General features: G+C 33.4%; 2 protein-coding genes across 4 annotated transcripts; one reads left to right on the top strand and one right to left on the bottom strand.

Annotated features, from left to right (window-relative positions):
* The first annotated feature begins 6,589 nt into the window (after positions 1 to 6,589).
* Positions 6,590 to 10,317, top strand: LOC105347539 (coiled-coil domain-containing protein 124). 2 transcript variants are annotated; one of them, XM_011456675.4, is made up of 6 exons: positions 6,590 to 6,709; positions 7,584 to 7,630; positions 8,341 to 8,481; positions 8,702 to 8,870; positions 9,080 to 9,197; positions 9,516 to 10,317. In XM_011456675.4, exons 2-6 carry the CDS (start codon positions 7,613 to 7,615, stop codon positions 9,709 to 9,711), a joined length of 642 nt encoding a protein of 213 aa, XP_011454977.1. In that variant the 5' UTR covers positions 6,590 to 6,709; positions 7,584 to 7,612; the 3' UTR covers positions 9,712 to 10,317. The 2 variants fall into 2 exon arrangements, with proteins under 2 accessions (XP_011454977.1, XP_065944058.1); XM_066087986.1 differs by having other exon boundaries at positions 6,676 to 6,774.
* A 762-nt stretch (positions 10,318 to 11,079) lies between these two features.
* On the bottom strand, positions 11,080 to 21,995 carry LOC105347538 (46 kDa FK506-binding nuclear protein). 2 transcript variants are annotated; one of them, XM_011456673.4, is made up of 12 exons: positions 21,849 to 21,994; positions 21,388 to 21,480; positions 16,887 to 17,018; positions 16,657 to 16,746; positions 16,412 to 16,480; positions 16,091 to 16,267; positions 15,610 to 15,905; positions 15,288 to 15,380; positions 14,814 to 14,927; positions 14,049 to 14,178; positions 13,914 to 13,962; positions 12,920 to 13,571 (listed from the first exon to the last, which is right to left on the bottom strand). In XM_011456673.4, exons 1-12 carry the CDS (start codon positions 21,889 to 21,891, stop codon positions 13,493 to 13,495), a joined length of 1,365 nt encoding a protein of 454 aa, XP_011454975.2. In that variant the 5' UTR covers positions 21,892 to 21,994; the 3' UTR covers positions 12,920 to 13,492. The 2 variants fall into 2 exon arrangements, with proteins under 2 accessions (XP_011454976.2, XP_011454975.2); XM_011456674.4 differs by lacking the exons at positions 12,920 to 13,571; positions 13,914 to 13,962; positions 14,049 to 14,178 and adding exons at positions 11,080 to 11,552; positions 11,929 to 12,009 and having other exon boundaries at positions 21,849 to 21,995.
* Between the last annotated feature and the right edge of the window lie 3,556 nt (positions 21,996 to 25,551).

Genomic DNA, 25,551 nt, shown 5'->3' on the forward strand with positions numbered 1-25,551 from the left:
GTGAAAAAAGGGGGAAACACCTTACAGTTTTTGATTAATGGATATCATATTTGATTAGTTATTTTAACCCACAAGCTGAGTGTCTCGACATCATTACCGACACCAATGGGGGAAATCTGAACGAGTAAACCACATCAGAGACATGCACTTCTTATAATATTAGTAATCAACGACCACGAATTAATCATACATTAACAAGAGAGAGAGAGAGAGAGAGAGAGAGAGAGAGAGAGAGAGAGAGATCGAGATCTCAAATCTAAGAAACTAATTAATTATAAAAAATGAATTTGCCCGAATTAAAGACAAACGATAACGACATCGCCCTAATATCAGTTTTTTGTCTGTGAGTGTGAGCAGTGTTGACACCTGTCAGGTGCAACACTGGTAATCTACGGGAATTGACAATCCGCGAGGAACTGCAAGTATAGACCAGACACTTCACTTCATATGAGAGAGACAGAACATGCACGTATACATGTATTGTACAGTTGTTGACTAGGTATTGTTTGACTTATAGAAAGATTTGTTGTCCGAGGCCAAAGGTCGAGATTGATCTTTTACATTTCTCTCTGAAAATCGGAATAAATTATAATTGTTAGCCAGAATCTCCGGCATGTTAACCCCTTCCAGTATAATTTCATTTTCAAACGTTTCGCAGCACCTCGGCTCTCAGCTCCGCAGATTTTGGACAAATATTAGTTGACTGATGAATTTCATTATATTTTCATTAGAATGCAGTGCAATGTCACACTTTTTGGAATATTTAAAAAAATCGCTAAACATCATATGCTTGAATTTTCGCATCTTCAGATGACGGAATGTGATGTAAAATGTCATTGTTTTCATCCCTTTACTTTGCTATTTTCATCTTCTAATTGTCAACTTAAACAAAGTTTTTATGAGAATTTAGTGCATTGTAACATTGCTTCATTGTCGGGTGTCCTCAGTGCCATACATGATAACTTTAAAAAATACACCTTCTTTCCTGATTCGCACCTATGGAACGCCATAGTTGCCTTACATGTATGTGGTCATTTCATGTGAAGATGGTGCTTTATTATATTATGCTGTGGTTATTTCATGTGAAGATGGTGCTTTATTATATTATGCTGTGGTCATTTCATGTGAAGATGGTGCTTTATTATATTATGCTGTGGTCATTTCATGTGAAGATGGTGCTTTATTATATTATGCTGTGGTCATTTCATGTGAAGATGGTGCTTTATTATATTATGCTGTGGTCATTTCATGTGAAGATGGTGCTTTATTATATTATGCTGTGGTCATTTCATGTGAAGATGGTGCTTTATTATATTATGCTGTGGTTATTTCATGTGAAGATGGTGCTTTATTATATGAAGATGGTGCTTTATTATATGATGGTGCTTTTTAATGTGAAGGTGGTCACCCAGAACTTTGTTTTTGAAGACTGACTTAAACATTTATTATCTCGAAAATTTGAAACCAAAACAAAAATTGATACAATTAAAATCAATTTAACCCTATTGCCAATTCCTCTTTTTTAGCATAATAGGTATTAATACGAGATGATTTCAACTCAATTTCAATTTTCTTTTTAGGTATTTTTAAAATACGAGGTGAACTGTACGACTTGATCTCAACTGAATTGACAAATACGATTAATAGAATAGTACAATACATGTATTTTGTCAGTATTTCTTGACATTTTACTTTTGCCTTTACCATTCATAAAAGGACCTTCTTTGAGCTATATTATATACATGTAGTGTAGTAAACCTTTCCCTGTGACTTTCCCTTACTTTTTCTTCAAGTCTAATCCTATCACCTAGGGCATCAATCTGTTTAAAATCAGATCCTCGATCCGCTCCTTATTTTTTTTTTTAATAATGTATTGTTTTGAATCTACTCAGAATGTGAACTCTTCCTCCAACTCGGCACTTAGGTTAGAGAGGAACGGTCATCAATGACGAGGACCGGCTGGGCGGTGACAATAACAAAATTAAGAGCGGATCAAAGACCTGATTTTAATCAGGTTGCTAGGGAATTTACGCCTTATCGGATAACCTGTTCTTTGCTTAAACACAAGTAATTAATATTTTCAATTTTTTGCTCTTCAAAGTTCTGGATAACGTTACTAGGCTTTAACTCTTGTAATATTCCGTCATTATATAGTTGTCACTTAATAGATGTAAGTTCGGTTGAGGTAAAGTCGTACACAGATCATATTAACATTTAAACTAATTATGCTAGAAAATAGAGGAACTAGCAATGTTGTATCAAATGGATTTTGATTGCATCAATTTTTTGTTTTACTTTCAAAATTTCGAGGTATGGAATGGCAAACCCAGAATTCAAAAATAAGAGGAGTTCCGAGTGACCACCTTCACATTAAAACGCGCCATCATATAAAAAGCACAATCTTCACATAAAAAAGCACCTTCACTTAAAAAAGCACAATCACATAAAAAGCACCATATTCATATAATAAAACACCATCTTCATATAATAAAGCATCATCTTCATATAACAAAGCACCATCTTCACATGAAGTAGCCACAGCATAATAAAATAAAGCACCATCTTCACATGAAATTACCACATACGGCAGCTATGGCGTTCCATACGCACCGCTTCTCACATGGTCGGTCAGTATCGATCTGCGGGAGACGCACGTTATCTTTTCTTTCAAAAATTAAACGTCCTTTTTTATAATTATGCATGTCGTAGAACTTTTAGTACATTTTAAGTATTGTGGGTTGAAATATCCAATTTGTACAGAAAAATTATGTGGTATAAATGACGACAATACAATTCTCAAAAAATTCAGAAATTAGCTTCTTGGTATATTATTACGATACATTTGACATTTAATGCTAAATCACACGCCCACAGCATCAAACTTATAATGACGAAACTCAAGAGATATATTCCACATTTAAACCGGCGTAACCCGTTGTAATCTGTAACATGACAGCAAAATCTTGTGTTTAATTAGTTTTATTTCTCTTTATACATTTTGTCATAAGTATACAAAAAGATAAAAGAGTCGTTTCAATATTTACATTGCTTTTATTATAAATATTTTTAAAATAAATTTTTTGCAAAAAATTATCACATAAGAACAATATATATCCAATGTCTGTAATTGAAATATTTCTAGCTGAACTTTACGAATAACAAGTGTCTGTGCGAACGTTTAAAACAATATGCCAATATTGACTTGCAATCTGCATGCAAAAGCACTAACATTTTCACTATAAAGATTAAAGCTTTCAAGTTCACTCCAACAATATCTTCTTTATTTCTTCTGCGTAGCGATTGTGTAGTCGCTTGTGTAAATGAACACCGTCAAAGAGCTCCTCCTTGTCGCATTCCTCGAGTCCATTCAAACTCCGGACCGCAACGAGTTCGTCATCCTGGAAGTATTTCTGTAAGCACAAGTTGATGATTGTCCGTTGGATTTCGTATCCCTCAACAGACATCCCCCTGGGTCGGTATCTCTTGAAAAGTCGTCCCACGGTCACGTGTTCAAGGTCGGGGATATCTCGGAACGTATTCACGAGGCGGGCAATATCTTTAACGATTTGAAAGGGGTCACTCTGGAAACTGATGTCATTTTCTCCGATCTGAACGTATATTTTGCTGGGTTTGGTTTGAATCATTCTCTGTGTTGTGTTATGGAGTAGAATTTGTCTCGATGTTCCACCGCTGAGCCCGAAGAAATGTACGGATGAATCCGTCATCTCCAGGACGGGATGGTTTGAAATCCGGGCAATAAAGCTATGTCCGAAGAGAGCGAAGGTCATGGTTATCTAGAAGATGAAGACAGATGCAAACAGATCGAGGACACATTTAATTTCACTCTCAAATAAAGCCCTATTATTTGATATTTGATTTATATAGCTTGGTGATAATTAATCATTATTGAGTACTAATCAAGTCAACTAATTTTAGGCACGTTTTTTTTAATAATGAGCAATTATCATTTTTAAATGTGTTATGATAAAGATAATTAAATAATTACATACATATATTAATGACTTTTGCTACATTTTCCTCAATACTTTTAAAAAGCATTTCATTTCTCTATAATTTAATTAAACAAAATTTATAATATATTTTCTTTTCAGAGACTTCCTCGGGAAGGAATTTTCCACATTCTCATTTTTTTTAACAACAATAAAATTAGAGGCATTCTTTAACATGCTTAATTATGTCTTTATTCGCGCTAAATGGAATCTCTTCGAATACGTTACTACGTTTTTTATTATATTTCATTTAAATGAAAAGATACTATAATTTATGCTTTCGTATATACAATGTATTATATCGTATTTTACAGAAAAGAATTTTAAGCATATAGAGTTCATACAATTAAAACGAGTAACTCTGATTTTTACAGTGTATAATTATAATGGTTGTACGATGCATGTTAACTACTCCTGTAAAAAAAACGATCTGTTAAAAGCAAAATCACCCCATTTTACAATTTTTACAGAGCAGACACGACTGTTTAGAAGTGTGCGTCAAGTTGTTGACATAATCACGGAGGATGATGCGGCCTGGTATTATATTTGTAGAGAGTAAATATACAGGACATCAAAGACTATACAGTGAGTGCTTTACCTGAACAACAAACATATATATATATGATTATACTGCCTACGGGTAAGATGGCACCTTTATTTTCAATGATTGCCATTCAATCAATAGGTTCACTTTGTTCCCAGCTCCAGCTCGGTGCCTACGGACCGCGTTGCTCACGAAGAAGTAATGCCTAAATATTTATACATCAAAGTTGATAAATTTATGATCAATCTCTGAACATTAATATACTGCACACACGTATCTAGAGTGATATTTTTTTTTATTATTTCACACATTCTGTAGACATACAATGCATGATTATGATGCTTTAAATATAATAATTCAGAAGTGCATAATTTTTTTTTGAGAGAAAGAGAGAGAGAGAGAGAGAGAGAAGAGGAAAATTCAAGTAAAAATTGGATTCCAGATGTTCCAATGAGTATCAAAAATCTCATTTTCACCATTTTTATAAGAAATAAATTTGTGTGTTTCATAGAAGAGCTTTAAAGACGACATTGCATAAGAAATACTTAACTGTTTCTCGGTACACCTTGCTGTGTAAATATAGTACTTTAACCAAAGAAAAATGATATTAAGGATATCTTTGCTTTTACCAAGGATGCCTAGAATGAAAGTTTTCTTGGTAAATGTAACCTGAAAATTGATTTTTTCTTCTAAATAATGTTTAAAATTTTCTAAAAAAGATTGAACACATTCACAATCCCACAGTATATGTTCTATAGTTTCCTCTTCTCTGTGACAAATTTGATATGTGTTATGTTTCTTTGGTAAAAACAAAGTGTTATTTGGTCACCAACCTGGATTTTTATAGGACGTACAGTCACACATTTAGTTTGATTTCGAATGCACTGATATATTCTATGAATATTTTATAACACCACTTCTTGACTTTGTATTTTGGAGAGGGTTTATATAGGCTTTGCCTGTTGCCTAATCCATTTGATTACTCAATAAGATATGTTTAAATTAAAAAAAATGCTCTGACTAGAATATATCATAGCGCGTTACTCCTACAAATGTAGTAAAATTGTCTGTTCTTCGGCATTTCAGTAAACAAACGCCTCATCATCCAAAAAGATAATTGCAAATAAATGAAAATTTCAACAACTTACATGTAATATCTAAAGCTCTATGTACAAGTCAAGCGATTTTAACTGGTTTGAAAATTTAATTTTCATACATACATGTATAACTGTTATAGGAAACTATGTTATAAATGTCCTCTGATTCAAAATTAGACGCTATTCACAGGGGCTCGTCACGAAGTTTTTTCAACCTTTTATTGTATAGAGGTGGTAGATTGTATTGTATTGTTTATTACCAAGAACCATACGATTCATAGGTTTAACATATATACATAAGTGAACAAACATATGAAAACATTTAAAAAACAAAACAAAAACAAAAAAGAAAGACCATCACAATCTTGTATTAGACTGCGTGTGCACATAGCAGTCTGCAAAATGTACATGACAGAAGTAAACAGGATAATGAAGAGTATATTATCAAAACAAAAGCTAATTATAATTTTATCGTAATTTTGAGCATTTATATAGGTATTTTCCTAAATTGCACAACTCTTTGATATTCTTTGTTGAAAGTAATTGAATAAGTTTAAAAACAGAAGGGTTTTCATAATAATAATTTTTTTACATACAACTTTCTTATTTCCTTATAAAATGGACAGATTAAAATAATATGAAACTCATCTTTAATCTGTGATAGTGAACATAGTTTACAAACTCTCTCATTTCTATGGATATTATAAAATTCTAAAAGGTTGAAAAAACTTGGTGACGAGCCCCTGTGCGCTATTTTCCAACAACAAATTTTTCAATAATTGGCCAATGAGCACACCCACCGCTAAATACATCATCAACAAATCCTTCAACGTTATCTTTTATATTTTATATAACTTTTTCATATATAAGAGAGAGAGAGAGAGAGAGAGAGAGAGAGAGAGAGAGAGAGAGAGAGAGAGAGAGAGAGAGAGAATTCGAATAATATTAAGGACGATTTGACTAAATCTAAGTACAGTGAGAGTTACTTCCGGTTGTGAAAGGCCTGTGAAAGAAAAAGTACAACATAAACATAAACAAGATCCTGAAGAAAAAAACTGGTACCGAACAATTTTAACTGAATTTTTTACCGGAGAAGTTTAATTTTTGAGATATATTTGGACAGGTTATTGTCAAGTTTGTTTTACAAGCTATGCCTGGCCACTTCTTTATCAAAATCTGTCCTCTTTATGGTAAATGAATTAAAAGAAATACAAGTCCACTGTCATGTGTCTGTTTGTATAATTTTGACTGTAAACGTAAAATTCAAAATTTTGCGTAAGAATTCTAAAGAAGATCGTTATAGCCCCAACATAGTTTCACTTTAATCACAGTTAAGTTTTCCATTTCATCTCTCTCTCTCTCTGAATAAGACTATCAACAAGCAGTTAAACGTGTGGCAAGATTGATATACATACCCACTCAATGTATAAATACAAAAGTATATATAATATACATATACATGTATGTATCACTTTTGTAACCCACAACTTATTGATAGAATTGAAGAAGCCTGTGGATTTTCATGAGGTGAATTAGGTGTTTAAACGAGATGAAAGCAATAATAATGGACCAGATCGGGATTCAAACCCAGGTCCCCTGAATCCTCTAGTCAGGTGGTCTGCCACATGAGCTATTAGGGCCTGCAAAAGAACTGATCCGACTGTCTTATATAATTTTGTGGGGGAAATACAGATCCCTTGTACCCAATTTTGTATTGACGATATAGTAAATAGTTGCTCCATACATACATGTATAAATGTTTTTACAAAGAGAAGTAAGAATGTTATTTAAATCTGAATGATAGAAAGGTTCTATATTTACCCATTGAATATAGAAGAGGGAGGGATATTAATAAATTACATTCATTTTTTCAGATTTTGTCTAATATTTTATGAAGACTAAACATAAGGATTGTTTTTTTTTTAATTACAGAAAACTGATAAAAGCAGACAAAAAAACAAATGCCAAAGAAGTTTAAGGTAACAACACATTTATCGGTACTAAAAATACCAGAGAGACTAGTTCCTTAGCCAATCAAGTATCAGATTATAATTAAAACTCTATAATGAATTGTATAATTAATTTATAATGATAAATAATTAATGCTAATGCGTGGATTCTGGCCCTGATGCTGGGAGAACAATACTACTGGTATTTGAAAGTGTACACTAGCTGAGGACTGAAATAGGGAAATATTTGCTTCTGTTTTCATTTTGCCAGGACCCTTTTACGCTTGTTGCTATGAGGCAACTTTAAAACTGGATGAATTCTTATGTTTTGAATTATCTCTAGTATTTAAACAAGGGTTGTAAACATTTGCAAATGTAGAAGTGTGAAAAAAAATAACATTGTAAACAGAAACTTCTGGCCACTGTGTAGAGGGAATGGTACTGTGGTTTATTTTGATGTTGACTGTGTTTATTCCTGGTTGATGTAGAAAAGATGATGCTATTGACATCAAGTGTGTTTATTCCTGGTTGATGTAGAAAAGATGATGCTATTGACATAAAGTGTGTTTATTCCTGGTTGATGTAGAAAAGATGATGCTATTGACATAAAGTTTGTTTATTCCTGGTTGATGTAGAAAAGATGATGCTATTGACATCAAGTGTGTTTATTCCTGGTTTATGTAGAAAAGATGATGCTTTTGAGTTTTGATATTAACTTTGTTTATTTCTGCTCCACAAAGGGAGAGAACAGCAAGGCGGCGGAGGCACGCTCCAGGAAGGCGGCAGCCCAGGCTGAGGTGGCGCAGAAGAAACAGCAGGCCATTGAAGACGAGTACTGGCGAGACGATGACAAGCATGTGGCCAAAAAACAGCAGCGAAAGGTAACAAATATCCCAGTGTAGCACCTCTCCCACTTGGTCCACCCTGAACATACAACTCTGTATCATTGTGTGTGAGTTGAAGCTTTGTATCACACACTCTATCACACTAGGTATACTCTGAACAAACCACAGTCAAGTACACATGTACTATCAATGTTAGGTGACCCTCTCGGACACTAAGTCACTTGAAGTCAGGATGGCATACTGGTATTCATTTCAGGAAGACAAAGAGAAGAAGCGACAAGAGCAGCTAGAGAGGAAGAAGGAACTACAGAAACTTCACGATGAGGAGATGGCAGCCATTAAGAAGGCTGGGCCTGTACCTCAGGCAAAGGTCACAAAGGCTGAAATAGATAAACACATAGAGAGGGAGCGCAAAGAGAAAGAAGGTACAGATCATGTGGTCAAGGTCACAAACTTTTTTAGGGGGTCATTTTGTATACTTGTATGCACAGCTAGTTCTTGATAATAGTTTCTTTTGTTGCCATGCATTTATTTATTTTGTATATACCAGTAGTTTGTGCTTTTTGCTTCACAAAAGAAATTGATTTTTATGGTCCAGTATGAGTACTGATCTAGGTAATTTTTTATGAACCAGAAGCTGCCAAGAAAGAACAGAAGGAGCTTGAGGAGCCCCCGATTGAGGAGAACATTAACAGACTACAGATTGAGGGCGAGGAGGCCAGGAGTGTGACACAGGCGCTGTCTGTCCTTAGGTGGGCTGTCACAAATCATGTATTTCTTAAAAATGATGGCAAATGGTTTCATATCTTTAAACACATGAAATGACACATAAATCTTTGCTAGCCCAGGGTTTATGTTCTGCTCCTATACGCTCCTCTTCTGGAGAGGAGCAGATTGTAAAACCTTGGCTAGCAAGGATGGACATGACATGAAGACACGTGTGTAAAGAAAACCTTGCCAACAACTTTGCTATAATTCAACATTGCGCTACTGCTATACATTATGTATTTCATGCGACTACCATTTACTAACCGTAACTTATGCATTGAAGATATAGTATGCTATTACAGTAACCAGGCTGAAGAAGTAGACCAGCACCCAGAGAAAAGAATGAAGGCTGCGTACAAGAAATACGAGGAGACCAACCTCCCGATCCTCAAACAGGAGAATCCCAACATGAAACTCTCACAGCTCAAACAGATGCTATGGAAGGACTGGCAGAAATCCCCGGAAAACCCCCTCAACCAGAGGTTAGCAGCCTCCTGATGGGGTCTTAAAGACAAATGGAAAATGGCAGTTTGGAGTGCAGGATCTGGTAACCCCTGATGACAATGCTGGTGGATTTGGTGTAGTGCCAAGTATTAAGACATTGTTACTATTTGTATGTTTGTTTCTGTTTATTTCATTTATATCTTTGCTTGATTAAATCTTTGACAGTAAAGGAGATTAATTTTTCAAATGGTGCTCTTAGCCCTCCTTTTATTTACAGAGAAAGTTGTCCTCTCTTATTTACTAGGAATTGAATAGTTCAAACATATATATGGGAATTTTTGAAGACATACATGAAGTTTAAGGTTGTATGTTTAAGTGATATTCAATTGAAAGTATTAGTAACTGCAGATTAAAATCTATAGGGTATTTTAATGTGAAATTTATAACAGTAAACTAGTAAGAAATTGATGAGTTTTGAAAATTGTATTGTTTACATGTGTATGTAAACGTGCTGCAGTTTTGTTCTTTTTCCATTCTCAAACAAAATGTACTGGGGTACATCAATGATAAAATGGTCCTTGTTATGACTACATGTATGTAAAAACTTGTGTGATACACATTTTAATTTATTACTAAACATACAATAAAGTGGCATCTGGATTTTGTTCTTTTTTCTTGCCAACTCTACATAGAAATTGTGATAACCAAGGTACATCTTTAAGTTAATCTTTCACTTCATCAGAGACGTCATGAAAGTACACATGATGATTATTGGTGGGAAATGTTGGCGTATGTTTGGATGGGAAATTCAATATTGTTATTTTCATCATTTCTGAAATTTTAAAAGCCATTTTCAATCAAACTTGGAAATGGATCCATTCTGAAAAGGAATTCAAAGGATGATGTAAAATACAGCCCAGTAAATGAACAAAAAATAAAATTTTGGAATTTTTGCTTCTTTTTTTTTTGGTATTTAACCTTTGATATATGATCCCTCCCTGAATACTTTTTTTTATCCAAGATGAAACAACCACATGAAAGACGTGTGTCCATACTGATGGTAGGTATACACTGTTTACATTCAAATCCCTTAGACTTTTAGCTCTACACTTGAAAGCCTGTAAAATATACCAAGCACAATTATGTACAATTTTCTCCTTCAGCGTATTTTATTAGAATCTATAACTGAGGGAGAAAAATGTATGTCACTGAGCTAATGAGTAATACCCCCTTTTAGATATATTACAGAAAAGTATGTTTGCTGCATAAGGCCAGGTTCAGTGAAAATGGATATCCACTGTGTTCATGAAATGTAAAACAGGAAGGGAGTGAAATTGACTTGAATAGAAGTAAGAGTGACTTCATTATAAGCTTATTTACTGCAACTGTCTGTAACATCACATATTTAGCTTTATGTTACACTTATCATATAAAGATCTTTATCTGTTGACAAATTCTTAAAGACAATGTTTATTTAATGGCACAGATAATAAATGCACAAAACAAAATGAAACAAATGTTAGAAAAAAAGGTTTTCTTTTCACATTATCATCGTCTCTGAAATCTTTTAAGTCATCTTCATTCCACTTGGATAAGTAACCTTTCTGAAAGGGAATTCTTCTCTCAAACATGAAATAACAGTGTATGACAATGTGTCATTTCCTGAATCAGCTGCCAGTTGTCCTCATCCACTGCCTGGCTGTCAGTTACTGTCAAACTTAGCCATGTTGTCAATCACTGTCACTGTCAAACTTGACCGAGTTCACACTAGTGTCAATAGAACCCCCTCTATACTGGCCCTTCTTCTTTTTGCCCTTTTCACGCTTGAATGATTTCCCCTGTGTATGCTTCAAATCCCTGTGGGCCTTCTCGCCCCAAGAACCAGCTGCTCCTTTCTGTAAAATTACCATGTACATCTTAATTATCCAATGTCTGACACTCAAATTTTAGTTAAACATGCATCCATACAAATCTTAATCTATTAAAATATGAAATGCATGCAATTGCAAACTTGAAAGTTTAATAGTATGATCAATATACATGTACCACGTACTTGTTAAACAATCAACAACACATCAAATGATGTATGAGTGAAATCATCTAGTTCCATGTAAGCAACCATGATCTATCATATAAATAACCTTGACCTTTCAATGTCCTTTGCCTACAATACTGACCTTGGTTAAATTTAAAGTATCTGGCTTGAATACTGTGGATTCTTTAATTTTAATTAGTAATTGAAATGCCAAGAAATACCATTGGTATGTATACCTTTGCCTCAAATGAATTATTTGACAATTTCCTGTTAATTAAAACTTCGTCCGACTTCACTCTCCTGAATGGAACATTCCCCTGAAAAAAAAAGAAGTTAAATCAAATCTGAGAAGTTATTTACCATTTGCTTCATAAGGGATAGGATATTGATCACAGCAACAGCTTCCAAAGCTTCATGTGTTATGTAAAGCATATCAGACAGAAGTTGGGATCTACTGTGAATTCAATAGAACTAATGGTGGCATATTCCAGGGATTGTTGATGCTAGGATTGAATTTTATGTATTAACAATTAATGAGTATATTCAGCCTTACTTCTTCCTTATTATTGGTGAGCGAATTTAAGACTGGACAAATTAAAAAAAAATTTTGAATGACTACTTTATTTAGGAACTATGTATTATCTAACTGTTCCTGGCTGAATTGAAGACAGAGCAAAACTTTTTGCACTGTAAAAAGGGCAAAAAAAAGCATGACAGGACAAATTTTGTACATAACCCACTAATGCTGATTAAAGATGCCATAAGTTTCCCTTTAATATAAATTACATATACATAATTTTTTTTTAAAGATATGAAATGGTAAATAAGAATACATGTTTGTACCAGCTAGTATAATGATCATAGTAATTGAAAATGTCCATGTTTAAGTACCCGTACCTACGTTTCAGTAATAATTACAGGATATGAACAAATTGTTTGGAATTTACAAACAGTCTTACACACCCAGAAAGCTAAGTGGCCTTGATCTCATAAATTTTAACTATTCCCAATAATATTATATACTCTATCCCTATTCAATTTTTCTCACACTTTCTTGAAAAAATACTAATTATGTTTTAAATGCTTATACATCTCTCTTTAGTTTTACAGCTTTAAACTTTGATAGAAAATTTGATGCATGCACTATGTAAATCCAACACTGGAGAAGTTTTGATTGTCTGATCATAACTCCGAATATGTAACTAATAACTTTTAAACAACGAAATATTTTTAAAAATTGACATGTTTTATTTTCATATAAAAAACATGAATGATCATAGTACATGTACATAAATGTGACATTTTAAGCAAAGATAAACAAGAATTTTAACAAGGAAATTAATGATCTCTAGATACAGTTGACTGTAAGAGCATACATGTACAATACACAGTTCATCAATATTTTGTAACAAATGCATATCAACATCACATGTACATAGTATAAGACACATTTTAACATTAAATCAGTAACAAAATTAATCCTGATGTTTGTCATGCCATAACTGGTCTCACAATAAAACAGTTCTAAGATGTCCTACACGTTAGAACATTAAAATCATAATGACAATGAACACGATTCTGGTCGACTTTACACACACACACAGCAGATCTCCTTTATCCCATACAATCTTGCAACAGGTCCATTCCAACATTGTGGCCCTCTCACACAGTATGATCATCCAATGTCCATCAACTTATAAACAATCAATATTCCAGTCCTATGATGAACTGCTGGATCAGATGTTTCCTACAACCTCATAGTCCCCCTCCCTCCAATGGCATTGTAAATTTCCTGTAGATCTAGCTGACCGCCTTCAGTTCCACATCAAACATCAGGGTAGAGTTGGCAGGTATGTGTCCCACTTTCACATTTCCGTATCTGTGTGGAATAAGAATTTAAATTCAATTTCAAATTTACTCAGCATTTCTACATCCAAAAACATGTTTTTCCCCAATCACTTCAATAGTTTTAGTTTAGTTTATTAAACACAACACATACATGTATTTGCAAATCAAATTAAAGAGATATTTACATGAGATCTACACATTGGCTACATGTAGTACAGACCATATTAGCATCTTCTGAATATTGGTTATGGAAGGTGTTTTTGAAAATTTTCATACAGATTAAATTTACCATGATTGATAAACATTATCTTATCAAAAATTATTAACATTTCATTATTCCAAGTAGAGAGGCTATTTAATATTCAATACTCACGCTTGTTGAGCAGGAATGGTCAGCCTTCTTTTTCCTCCTACTTTCATTCCTACAAAAGAGAAGTAAATGTTCATTGTATGCAGCCGTTTCTCTATACAAATCGACTATTGACTGTTACTGAAGGCGTACTCTAACCTTGCACGCCAGTGTCCCATCCTTTGATCACTTCGTTCTTTCCCAAGCGGAACCGGAAAGGTTTCCCTTGCATACAGGAATCAAACTGTTTTCCATTATTCGCAAGCTTTCCCACATAATACACACTCACCTATCAAATGAATTTGATGTACATGTCAACTTAAATACAGTCTTTCTATCACACATGGGCTCGATTTTATTCTCAGGCCACGGTAAACTGATAAGATTATGTTGGATTGTACGACTTTTCTTCCAATTATCATATTACAATCACAATTTAAGAGGATAGGGTGGTACTTCATATACATTAATTAATACATCACTTAATATACATTACACAGTTAAAACTAATCTACAGTTTTCAGTGAAAAAAAATTTCTTTTTATTGTAGTTCCACTTATTGTAGTTTCTACCCAAAGCAGTATGATTTACCAACTTCTTCAGGCAATTTAATGTCACAAAAGTAAAAATCTAATTTCACATCAAAGACTGAAATGAACTCGGTAGAAAATCCAGCAGCCTGCAGGTGTCTAGAGGAACCGTTCCCGACTTATTTTTATGAACAACACACTTCTTTTTAAAATCAAATTTTCTTCTGAATTATCAAATATTTTGATTGAGAGCAAATATAAAAGGTATCTATTTACAAATACTGGTATGTATAATACCAAGGACAAAAATAGAATTCATTGCAAAAAAAAGAGAAAAGAAATCAACAACAACAACAACATGAAGATAATTTCTTCAGTGAACAATATTACTCACCATTTTCCCTGATTTGGCCTCTGGTCCGTGACCAGCCTTTGTTTCTTCCATAACAACCCCGCCGGCCATGACGCGTTTGGATGGGGTGGTGGACTCTGGTTTAGGAGTGGAGGCCTGAAATAGAAATAAATTGGTCTGATTTCACACCACTCTGAATGAGTACCACAAACCCTTTCCCTGACAAGCTAACCATGATAGATGGACTGTTGGAGAATCTTGTGAAAGACATTAATGAGTTTCATTGTTATAATTTGTTTGGCTTTAATTTTTGTGGACTCGGTTCATGAAAAATATGACTTTTATTGGTAAATTCATTGTCACTAAAACTAGCCCTGTTCACAAAATTCACAAAAGTAATTGCAAATACAATAAAGATTTTTCTTTCTGACTTTTAACAATAACAAAGATACATGTAAGCTAGAGTGTTCAGTGAGGCCTATTTAGGTTGAGGGTTGATCAGAGTTTCATCTGTACCTCATTAAGTGAGTCGTCCCCCTTGTTTTTGTTCTTCTTCTTTTTTTTCTTCTTTTTTCCTTCAGTGTTTGGTGTTTCGGCATTTTGAGGAGTCTGAAATTTTAACATAACAATCTCCAATAATTGAAACAGAGGGAAACTTTTATCAATACCTTTCAAGAGGATTAAGGTCTTAACCTGGCTTGGAAACATCTTAAATAGAGCATACTTCGAGGCTCAAGGACATTTTGATCATTTATAGATATCAATTTGTGCAGATCTAAACTATTCTTGACTCCACATAAAATTTACCCTTTCATGTTTTTTGGATATTTATACAAACCTTCCCTCCTCCGGGAGTTTGCTGTCCATTGCCTGGAGTTTGCTGGCCCTTGCCTGGAGTTTGCTGGCCCTTGCCTGGAGTTTGTTTCCCTTTGCCCGGGGTCTGCTCACCGCCTTTGCCGACCTGTTGCTTACCCTTGGCATTGGGTGTGTTCTTATTCTGGGCTGGACTGTTGTTGGCTGCCTTCTTTTTATCTAGTGACTTGTCAGCTTTTTTATTTGGAGTCTTTTTCTTCACGACTTCCTCCTCTTCTTCTTCCTCGCTGTCTTCTTCATCATCTTCTGAATCATCCTCAACTGTAATCATGTGACAAAAACAATCACGTTTGACATCACAATAAATTTTACACCTAATATTTATACAAATTGACAGGGTCATGATTTATTTTCAAGATTTTCTCATTCATATGACCTAATTTGTCAGGACAGACAGACAATGGGATTACAATAGGACTCCTAGCTGTACCCTAGTTATGTCTTACACATATCGTCAATATCTTCCTCATCCTCAGATGCTTCATCCAGGAAATCAAGGGCAGACATGTCTTCTTCATAGTCCTCATCATCTTCATCATCATCCTCATCACTGTCCAAATCAGCCAGTTTCACTTTCTTGCTTAATTTTCCAGAGTCTTTCAATTTACGTTTTGTTCCTTTTGCTAGAAGGTATAAATATATATTTGAAAATCACCATAAAACCTTACAATATCAAAAGATTTAGTTGTACTGCAAACAGCTCATACAATTCTATCAATATTATTGCTTTTCAACTATTATCTCATTAAACTTTAAGATGTTTATACATTTAACAAGGGCAGATGAGTCCTCATCATCTTCAGAATCATCCTCTGAGTCGCCAACAAGTTCTGGAGCTGAAATCACAAGAAATTCAAATTTGCCATTAATTAAAATTACTCATTGCATTTGAAAAGTACATAAACTTTGTTTAACCTCATCAATAAAAGTTTCATCAGATGAGTAATAATAATGTAAGAATGAAATGATTGTCAATACAATGAAGAGGAAAACCAATCTAACAATTTCTGACCTTCATCTGAGTCGTCATACATTCCTTCCATATCCATGTCCATGTCTTCTGGCTGGTCCTCCACAAGGTAACCAGTCAAGTGGACCACACCTGTGCCACAGACAATACAGAGTGTAAACTTAAAGACAAACAACTACGCAAAAATGTCCATACACCCATAAAATTCCTCTTGGATACTGTAAATTCCATATTTTATGCAAGTACTCAATTCTTGAAATCTTTTCAATTACCATTTCCAAGCAAAAAGAAGGTGACCTCTTCTCCTTCAGTAAACATGAGATCCAGTGGCTGCTGAAGAACGTTTCCGTATCCAAGGGAACAGAGGAGGAACTCTGCCTTATCCACACAGACCATAACACCCACTGAAACAAGAAACATGTTACTTAAAGATCGAGCTCCCAATCAAACAGAAACATTCAGCTCTCAATTAAACAGAAGTAGACTTCTAAATAGATCAAGCTCTCAATCAACAAGGAATTCATTGATAATACTATCAAATACTCTGTTCTAAGATGTTCATGCAGCATACTTTTCATATTCAGAACTTCTTCACAGTGCAAACTATATTTATAAACTAATATGAAAAATTGTCGAAGATAACTCCTTTAAAGAACATCCTCTAACTTGCCATGTCAATGATGTTTGAAGAATGTGACTTAAATCTACAGTATTACAGAAATGAATGTAGTCCCAGATTATAATGTTGAAAAATAGAGCAAGGTTTTCCAAGAAATTCTGAGTGGATTAAAGATTTAAGATTTTACAATCATAAATCTGCATAAGAGATCTGTTTTTGTTCTGGCCAATGACATACAATTTCTCTCAACTCTGGGAAAACGAGACATTAATTTTCAATGAAAAAATTCCTGGATTTGTTACTTATTTGGATTTCAACAGTATTTCACCAACAGATATGTGCATTATTACAAAATCATCAAAGAGTGATGGAGATAAGAACCTTGCACAGGGTATTCACAAAATTCTACTAGGAAAATGTTAAAGTCGTTAAAGATAATATACATGTGCCGAGTGTTGCGCAAGTACGGCTATGTTTAAGCTATGTGCAGTTATCCCACAAATGGCGGTACATAGAATTACCGGAATACCCGCGATTTACCGAAATACCCGGTGAAAACACCGAAATACCCTTCAAAAACATCAAAATACACATTATTATGCCATAAAAAGTATATGTCTAGTATGTTATATAGATAGTTATTGTATATAAAGTTATATTTTTTAATAAATCAGCCGATTTTCGTGGTTATTGATTAAAATGCAATTCTTCCAAGAAAGATAACTCTTTCATTTAATTTAGTTTTTAACGTGTTGATAAAAACCCAATGTAACTTAAAAATTTTATTAATTTATTTCTTGTAAATAACAATAATTAAATTTGTTTTGAATAATTAATTTAAACTGGACATAAATGTTTTAATCTCATTAAGTTAACATGTTATTGCCCTGTGACCAATTATCTACTCACAATTATTTTCACGCTTTCGCTAAACATAGATCAAATACATTTTGAAAAAATATAAAACAATTTGATGCTCCTAATTAAAGATCTAACATTTTATGCTTTAATCTTCAATATTAAACAATTTGATGCTCATAATTAAAGATCTAACATGCTATGCTTTAATCATAATAATTACTTTGCACTAAAAATAATACCGAACAATTTTCGTCTCCAAATTAAAAAATTATTAGAGGAAATGGTACTACTTTATGTATCATTTGAATTCTGTCTTCCAAAAAGTCAGGATGGCAGGGTCGTATCCTTGCCTTCAATGTAAAACTCAATGTCAAAATGACACAATTCAATGCAGTGATTGTAACAAATGGGTGCATATACAATGTGTGCCCATGTCACCAACCCAACTTAAAGTGTGGTCGCAATCGCATCTATCGTTTCTGTGCAGAAATTGCTGTTGTAACCACAACGGATTTGATCAAGAGAAGTCCCTTAAAAGGTATTTATACTTTGAATATTTTTTTTGTCCCACCTTCAATTAGATTTGCATACATAGATTGAAAAAACGTTAAAAATGAAATTGTACATTTTCGAATATTTAATAATGTATTTAGTCCTAAATTTTATCATTGGTCTTTGAGTAACAAGATAAATGCAAATCTTATTAAAGGTCGGACAATTAAATAGTTGTAAATAGAATTTGTATATCGGTAACATATTAGTATTTTTTTGTTGAAAGTTTAATACGCCTTTATCTTTTATGCTTAAGCATTGATAAGTTATGAAAATTATAATTTACGTGCAGAATTTGTATTGTATTGTAATGTATATCGTCATCATATTTGTATTTTTTAAAGTTTAATAAGCCTGCTTCTTACTTACACTAAGTTATGAAATTTACATGTACATGTATGACTTAGGCAACTTAATCATATTTTACTACTCCTCGTTAAGGTATCATCCATTTCTAGTTCATTAGTTTTGTTTACTATCAAAAATTCTAAATTACATAGAATTAATTTAATAATCACGTTAATTTTAATCTCTAAATCTATCAACGTGTATATAACTAGAATGGCATATATTAGCATTATCAACGATTGATTAGTTTGATCGAATAGATTACATGGGTATATCTACCCCCTATACACAGCACGTGTCTGCTAAAACAACATCGAAGATTGTACATGTTATATACCTAGGATAATGGAGTGGCACGTGCCGCTAAAACAACATATTGTCAGTATTAAAAAGTTGTATAATCTGCGCAATGTTCTGTATAGAGGACAAACAAATAAAAAATGGAATTCATCTTCAACACTAGATTTGCAATGTGGACAAAATCTATTTTCTCTATTTGTGTTATTATATCTACCAGTTTCAATAGCCAGGCGATGTGACGATAGTCGTAATTAAGTTATATATTTCTGTAATTTAATGGGAATAGAATTATTTCCCCATATTTCTGAACAGTAATTAACAATTCCACCAATAAAACAATCAAAAAGCGACAATAAAGTTTCTATATTGAATGACATTCCCCGTATATTCTTGGTGAATTTGTTGTTAAAGTTGAAAAGTATTCCTAAGTAAGTGAATTGTTGTACAATTTCTAAAACATCATTACCAATATGCCAACACTCACTATCTTTTACTCTGCCATTGTTTCTAAAAACCACAATTTTTGACTTTTCCGCATTAACATGCATTTTCCAAGTATTACAATAGCTATGTAGTTCATTCAAAAGACATTGTAAACCTTCCACAGACTCAGAGAACAGGATCATATCATCAGCGTACATTAAAAGAAACAGATTTAGGGAAGATAACTCGTAAGACAAACAACCGGCATTTAAAAAGCTATTTTCGAAATCGTTAAGTTAACATATAAATTCAAGCAGCAAAAGTCGTCTATCAATAGAATCAAACGCTTTTTTTAAATCGATGAATGCACAATATAACCTCTTGACATAAATGTATGATAAGTAGCTTAAAATAAAAAAAAAACTTGTTGTTTTTTTTTGGTAATAAAAACTCTTTATTACTATATTTCGTAATTCAGCGTAAAAAGGAGACATTAGTTTTAAGCGTAACTAATCTTCTTAATCTTTTTTATAACAATTTTATAAATGCATACAATACGGTATCAATCCTATAGTCCCTCTTAAATAAGGAAACACTCAATAAATACCTTTACTAAGCCACGGTCATTGGGGAAAAAATTAGGTCAAAGGAAAAGGAAGGTCAATGAAAGGACCCAGACAATTAAAAAACACAAATCTTAATTATTTAATGATACTTCAGTGCGAACGCCGTACCTTATTGTTGAGGTGCCCAATTAATGGGTAGGAATCGACTGTCGTACATTAAATAATTATTTTTGAGTGATGTCCAGTCATTGAACTTTCTTTTCCTTATTTCAATGCATCCTGTTCTGCCACCATGCTTACTCATTTTTGATATTTTTTCTAAAATGATGTGAACTTACGTCTTTACAATAGTTGCTATTTTTATATTTGCTTCCACTCTATATGGATTTTTGATGACATGTATATTTATTATGATACTTGTATTATGTACGTGTGCAAGAGAAAGGGGCAATTCTGATAGGAATTACGTCTTTAAAATAGTTGCTATTTTTATAGTTGCTTCCACTCTATATGGATTTTTGATGACATGTATATTCATTATGATACTTGAGCTTGTGTTATATGCGTGTGCAAGCGAAAGGAGCAATTATGGTAGAAACAGTAATATTTATAGTATAATCGTGTAAAATTATTATATGATATTAGAAAATAAAAGCCGATGAACTGTATTTTTAATTCTTAGTTATTTTATTCTGGGGAATAAAATGTCACACCTCTATTCGAGTGAAAGCAATTCATGCAAGAGTTATCGTTCTTGACCCAATGTGTACACGTTAAAAATCGCTATTTAAGTCAAAATACTTACATTATCAAACTGAAAATTTGGGAAATATATTTAAACACTTAGATTCAAACTATGATGTTAAATATTTGTGCTCAAATGAAGCATTTTGGTGTTTTTGAAGGGTATTTCGGTGTTTTCACCGGGCATTTCGGTAAATCGCGGGTATTCCGGTAATTCTAGTTACCCCACAAATGGTTCTAACATTGACAACAAATCAAGATAGAACAGTTTTTGAAGAGAAGCGAATGAAGGCTTTGCTTCTCCGTTTCCCAGAATAAAGTGGTGCTACATAGATAGATATACATTTTCTTTAATTATACCTTCAGAGACTGGTGGCTCCAGGGCAGCCATGGAGATGTGGAACGACCTCTCCACAGTCTGTGTGTAACGTTTACCTCCATCTAAAGTCACGCCTAAAGAAAATATAAGTGCAGATACTGGTACATAAAAATTTACACGAGGTATGCCGATTATCTTATTGAGTATAATAATATTCGTTAATAGAATTTCGATTACAAAGATTCACATGCAACATTAATAGATAAGTTCAGATTCAAACAAACTCAAAATACATTTTAACTGAACTCGTGTCTTAGAAACATTCACATCTCTATACAGCAGCTGCGTTGGACCACGTGGTAGCCAGCTGATAATATTTAATTTTATCTTCCCTAAGTCCCTGAGCAAGGATCAAGTTCAATTTTACATGGAAGTGTTCAACAAAGAAATGTTTCTGCAATTATAATCAAATCATTCGGTTTGAATAAAACGATAGCCTTACCCCAAAACATCTTTTGATTTTCTATCTCTTTCAGAACAACCATGCTTTAATGACAGTTTACGGTAAGGCGTAATATGACTTGCTAATCAAATTCATTATTTCAAGGCCGATGCCATAATACAATAGAAACTACGTGAAAAATAACCAGAGATTACTTATAAAACGTAAAAGTAATGTTTTATTCCATAAATAAAAAACATAAATATTTTACGACATCATCTCATTTTGTCTTCTGCGGTAGTTAGTGGTGAGGACTAATCGCCGGAATGGCGACGGAATAGACGTAGTGACATGTATAAAATGGTCGATAACTTGTGTTAGGTATAAGCTATCACCATTCGGTTTTCAGTTTTTTGATTTGTGGATAGAGGGCTATCGATATATGTAAAAACATTTTTGATAGGTACATGTTTGATACTTAAAACCTTGACCGGAATGAGCTATGGTCGCAAAAATCAGCTGCCGGAATGACGAAGTCGACTTCATAAAACACCTAATATCTCAAAAAGTGTTTAATATTTTTTCATTCGGAAACGATTTTTTTAATCACCACGACCAGGCCTATAAAATGTGAAAAAATTAAATCGATATCTTTAGATTTAGTATGCAAAACCTTGACCGGAATGGAAATTTTTCGTTAAAAAAGAATGCTGTAATCGTGCAGTCATCTCTAAATAATCACCTGTATCATAAAAACCATTGATTATATTTCCATTCGGTAAAGATTTTTTTCATCCTTAGGTATACACCTATCAGATAATATATAGTTTTATATATCAAACTGGATTTAAATGCTCAAAACCTTGACCGGAATGAAAATTTTACACTCAAAATTTACAAATTTTATTAGATGCACTCAGGTATCGCTCAGGTAAAGAAGCCGTACTACAAGAAGGTGTGAACGACACAAGTAATAAAAACATAGAGAGTTTATTAAAACAACAAATTTCAATAGAACAACACAAATTTAATCACGACAATGGTCAATACATAGCCAATCTGAACAATCATTATTTACATCTGCAATTCAATTTTTTTCAATTCAATTTATTCTCTCAAACCATTATTATACAACGGTACATGAGGTACAATAACATATTTGCATTAAATTGTGATGTCAAGGGTCTAATAAATTATATATAAATTATAATACAACATAGTATTACATGTGTTTGTAGGCATAAGTAAGTAAGAAAATAATTGTAATAATACAAAAAGGGGTAAAAAAAAAAATAGATCATCATATAAAAATGCACATTTTGAATGTTTCCAAACATTACAAAGCTTTTTCCCTAATTTAAAATCACAGCCTACCATTTCATCCACCCAATCTGGAAATCCACAAGAACAACAGCAATTAATTGTTAAATTCTTATGTTTTAAAACTGTAATGTCAGGAGTTTGTGATGAATTTTGCGGAAATTGCGTAAATAAACCATTTTCTAAACATTCTACAAGATGGTTTCTCATACTTTCTGATTTAAAAGAGGTTTTAGTTTGAAATGAATTATCGGGATTAAAACAAAATTCTACAAGGTTAGCAATTGCAAATAATCCACAATCATAGCCATTTTCTTGTTGTTGAGAATCTAAAATTTTAATAGGAATAGAAGTGTTCTCACGCCCATAAATAAGAGAGAGTTTAATTTCAAGAGATGGAGTGTTTACTGTTTGGTTCTTGCTCTTGCTAAGACTATCTAAAATACAAATTTCGTTATTGTTATTTTGAAAAGATGTTACCGAATGACTTCTACCCGTATGATGCATAGGCGTCGGAACCGGGGGGGCTAGGGGGGGCTTAGCCCCCCCACTTTTTTTGCAAAGTTATACCTAACCATTAGAAACATAGCATGATAGAGGGTTCAGCCCCCCCACTTTTTCTCGCAGAAAAGATTATTGTTCCTAAATTTACCTTGAAAGATTGAGAGGTTAGATTCAGAAGCATACTAGCCCCCCCCCCCCCCCCCCCCCACGGATTAGGATTTCCATGATTTTGGGAATTACTTTTTTCTCAATATTTCTGAGGATTAGTCTAGCCCCCCCACTTTCAATTTGCTTCCGACGCCTATGTGATGTATCTGAACTGAAGGTGGTTGAGTATGCTCAAATTTTTTATAGCATTTCCATGATTTAGTTTGTTCGTCAAATAGTGGTGCAAGATTTGTTAACATGTATATGTTCAAACTGCTTTTTGATTATATCTAATGAATAATTCACAATATCGGAACACAACCACCCTTTTGGATGTAAAATATTTTTCTTGTGCGAAACTTTAAGCCCAGAGACTCATTTTTCGTCTTGAATAACCTTATCGGAACCCTCTTTACATTCTAATTTGATTTTTTTAACGGGAATGTCGTCGCAAACATCCTCTTGTTCTAACGCGGCGGCGGCGGAATCCGGAGCTGGTATAACTTCCTTGTCGCAATCGTTCGGTCGCGGTTTTTTCCTACCGGATTTTTTATCGTTACGTTTCAAACTATTTTTTGACAACTGCTTAAGATTAACCTCATAAAACTAAATTATAAATTTCGTCTTTTGTCAACTGCTTTGCACTTTTAACACTAGTTGAAATATTTTTCACTTGTTTGACGTCGCGAGCGTTCATCACCCCAATATTCACCACTTGGAACTCTTTTAGCGGCATTTAATTTATCGAATATCTGTGATGGCGACATACCGATTTCGGAATACTTTTTAATTTGTTGAATAACGGACGGACACGTTCTCACGAATTCACTGTCTGTTTTGCTGTTCCCATGTGCTAGTGGACTGAAGAGAGATTCATCACCGGCGTAACGCACTAACACTAAGTTGCGATTCGTCTCCAGAAAATATGCACTGCGCGGTGGACAAGCTGCTTCTATGTATTTAGCTCTTGTACATTCTTACTCACATTGATGTAAACAATTAAAACCATCATCCGATCCTAATTATCACGGCTTACACGGACAAGCAGTTTTTACATATAATTATATATACAGTTTTCATACATTCTAATTCACTTTGATGTAAACAATTAAATCATCATCACGGCTTACATGGACAAGCAGCTTTTAATTCAATTTTAGCTTTGGTACTGTTCTACTTACTGTGATAAAAGCATCGTTGATATTTATTTTTAATAAATCATATAATAACCTTTTAAATAGACAAAAAAATAACCAATAACAATTTCCTTATCTTAATTTCGCGTATATATTGTTTCTTTTTAAAATGATGTTTAAAAAAAGCAGATGTAAGATTATCTACGTATAAGAGTTCATGTAGTACATATATGTTTTTATTACAGGTGTTGTTCACACCTTCCTGAAGTACGGCTTATTTACCTGAGCGATACCTGAGCGCATTAATAAAATTTGTAAATTTTGAGTGTAAAATTTCCATTCCGGTCAAGGTTTTGAGCATTTAAATATAGTTTAATATATAAAACTATATATTATCTGATAGGTGTATACCTAAGGATGAAAAAAATCTTGATCGAATGGAAATATAATCAATGGTTTTTATGATACAGGTGATTATTTAGAGATGACTGCACGATTACAGCATTCTTTTTTAACGAAAAATTTCCATTCCGGTCAAGGTTTTGCATACTAAATCTAAAGATATCGATATAATTTTTTCACATTTTATAGGCCTGGTCGTGGTGATTAAAAAAATCGTTTCCGAATGAAAAAATATCAAACACTTTTTCAGATAT

Source organism: Magallana gigas, chromosome 6, assembly GCF_963853765.1.
Source record: "Magallana gigas chromosome 6, xbMagGiga1.1, whole genome shotgun sequence".
Classification (NCBI taxonomy): Eukaryota; Metazoa; Mollusca; class Bivalvia; order Ostreida; family Ostreidae; genus Magallana; species Magallana gigas.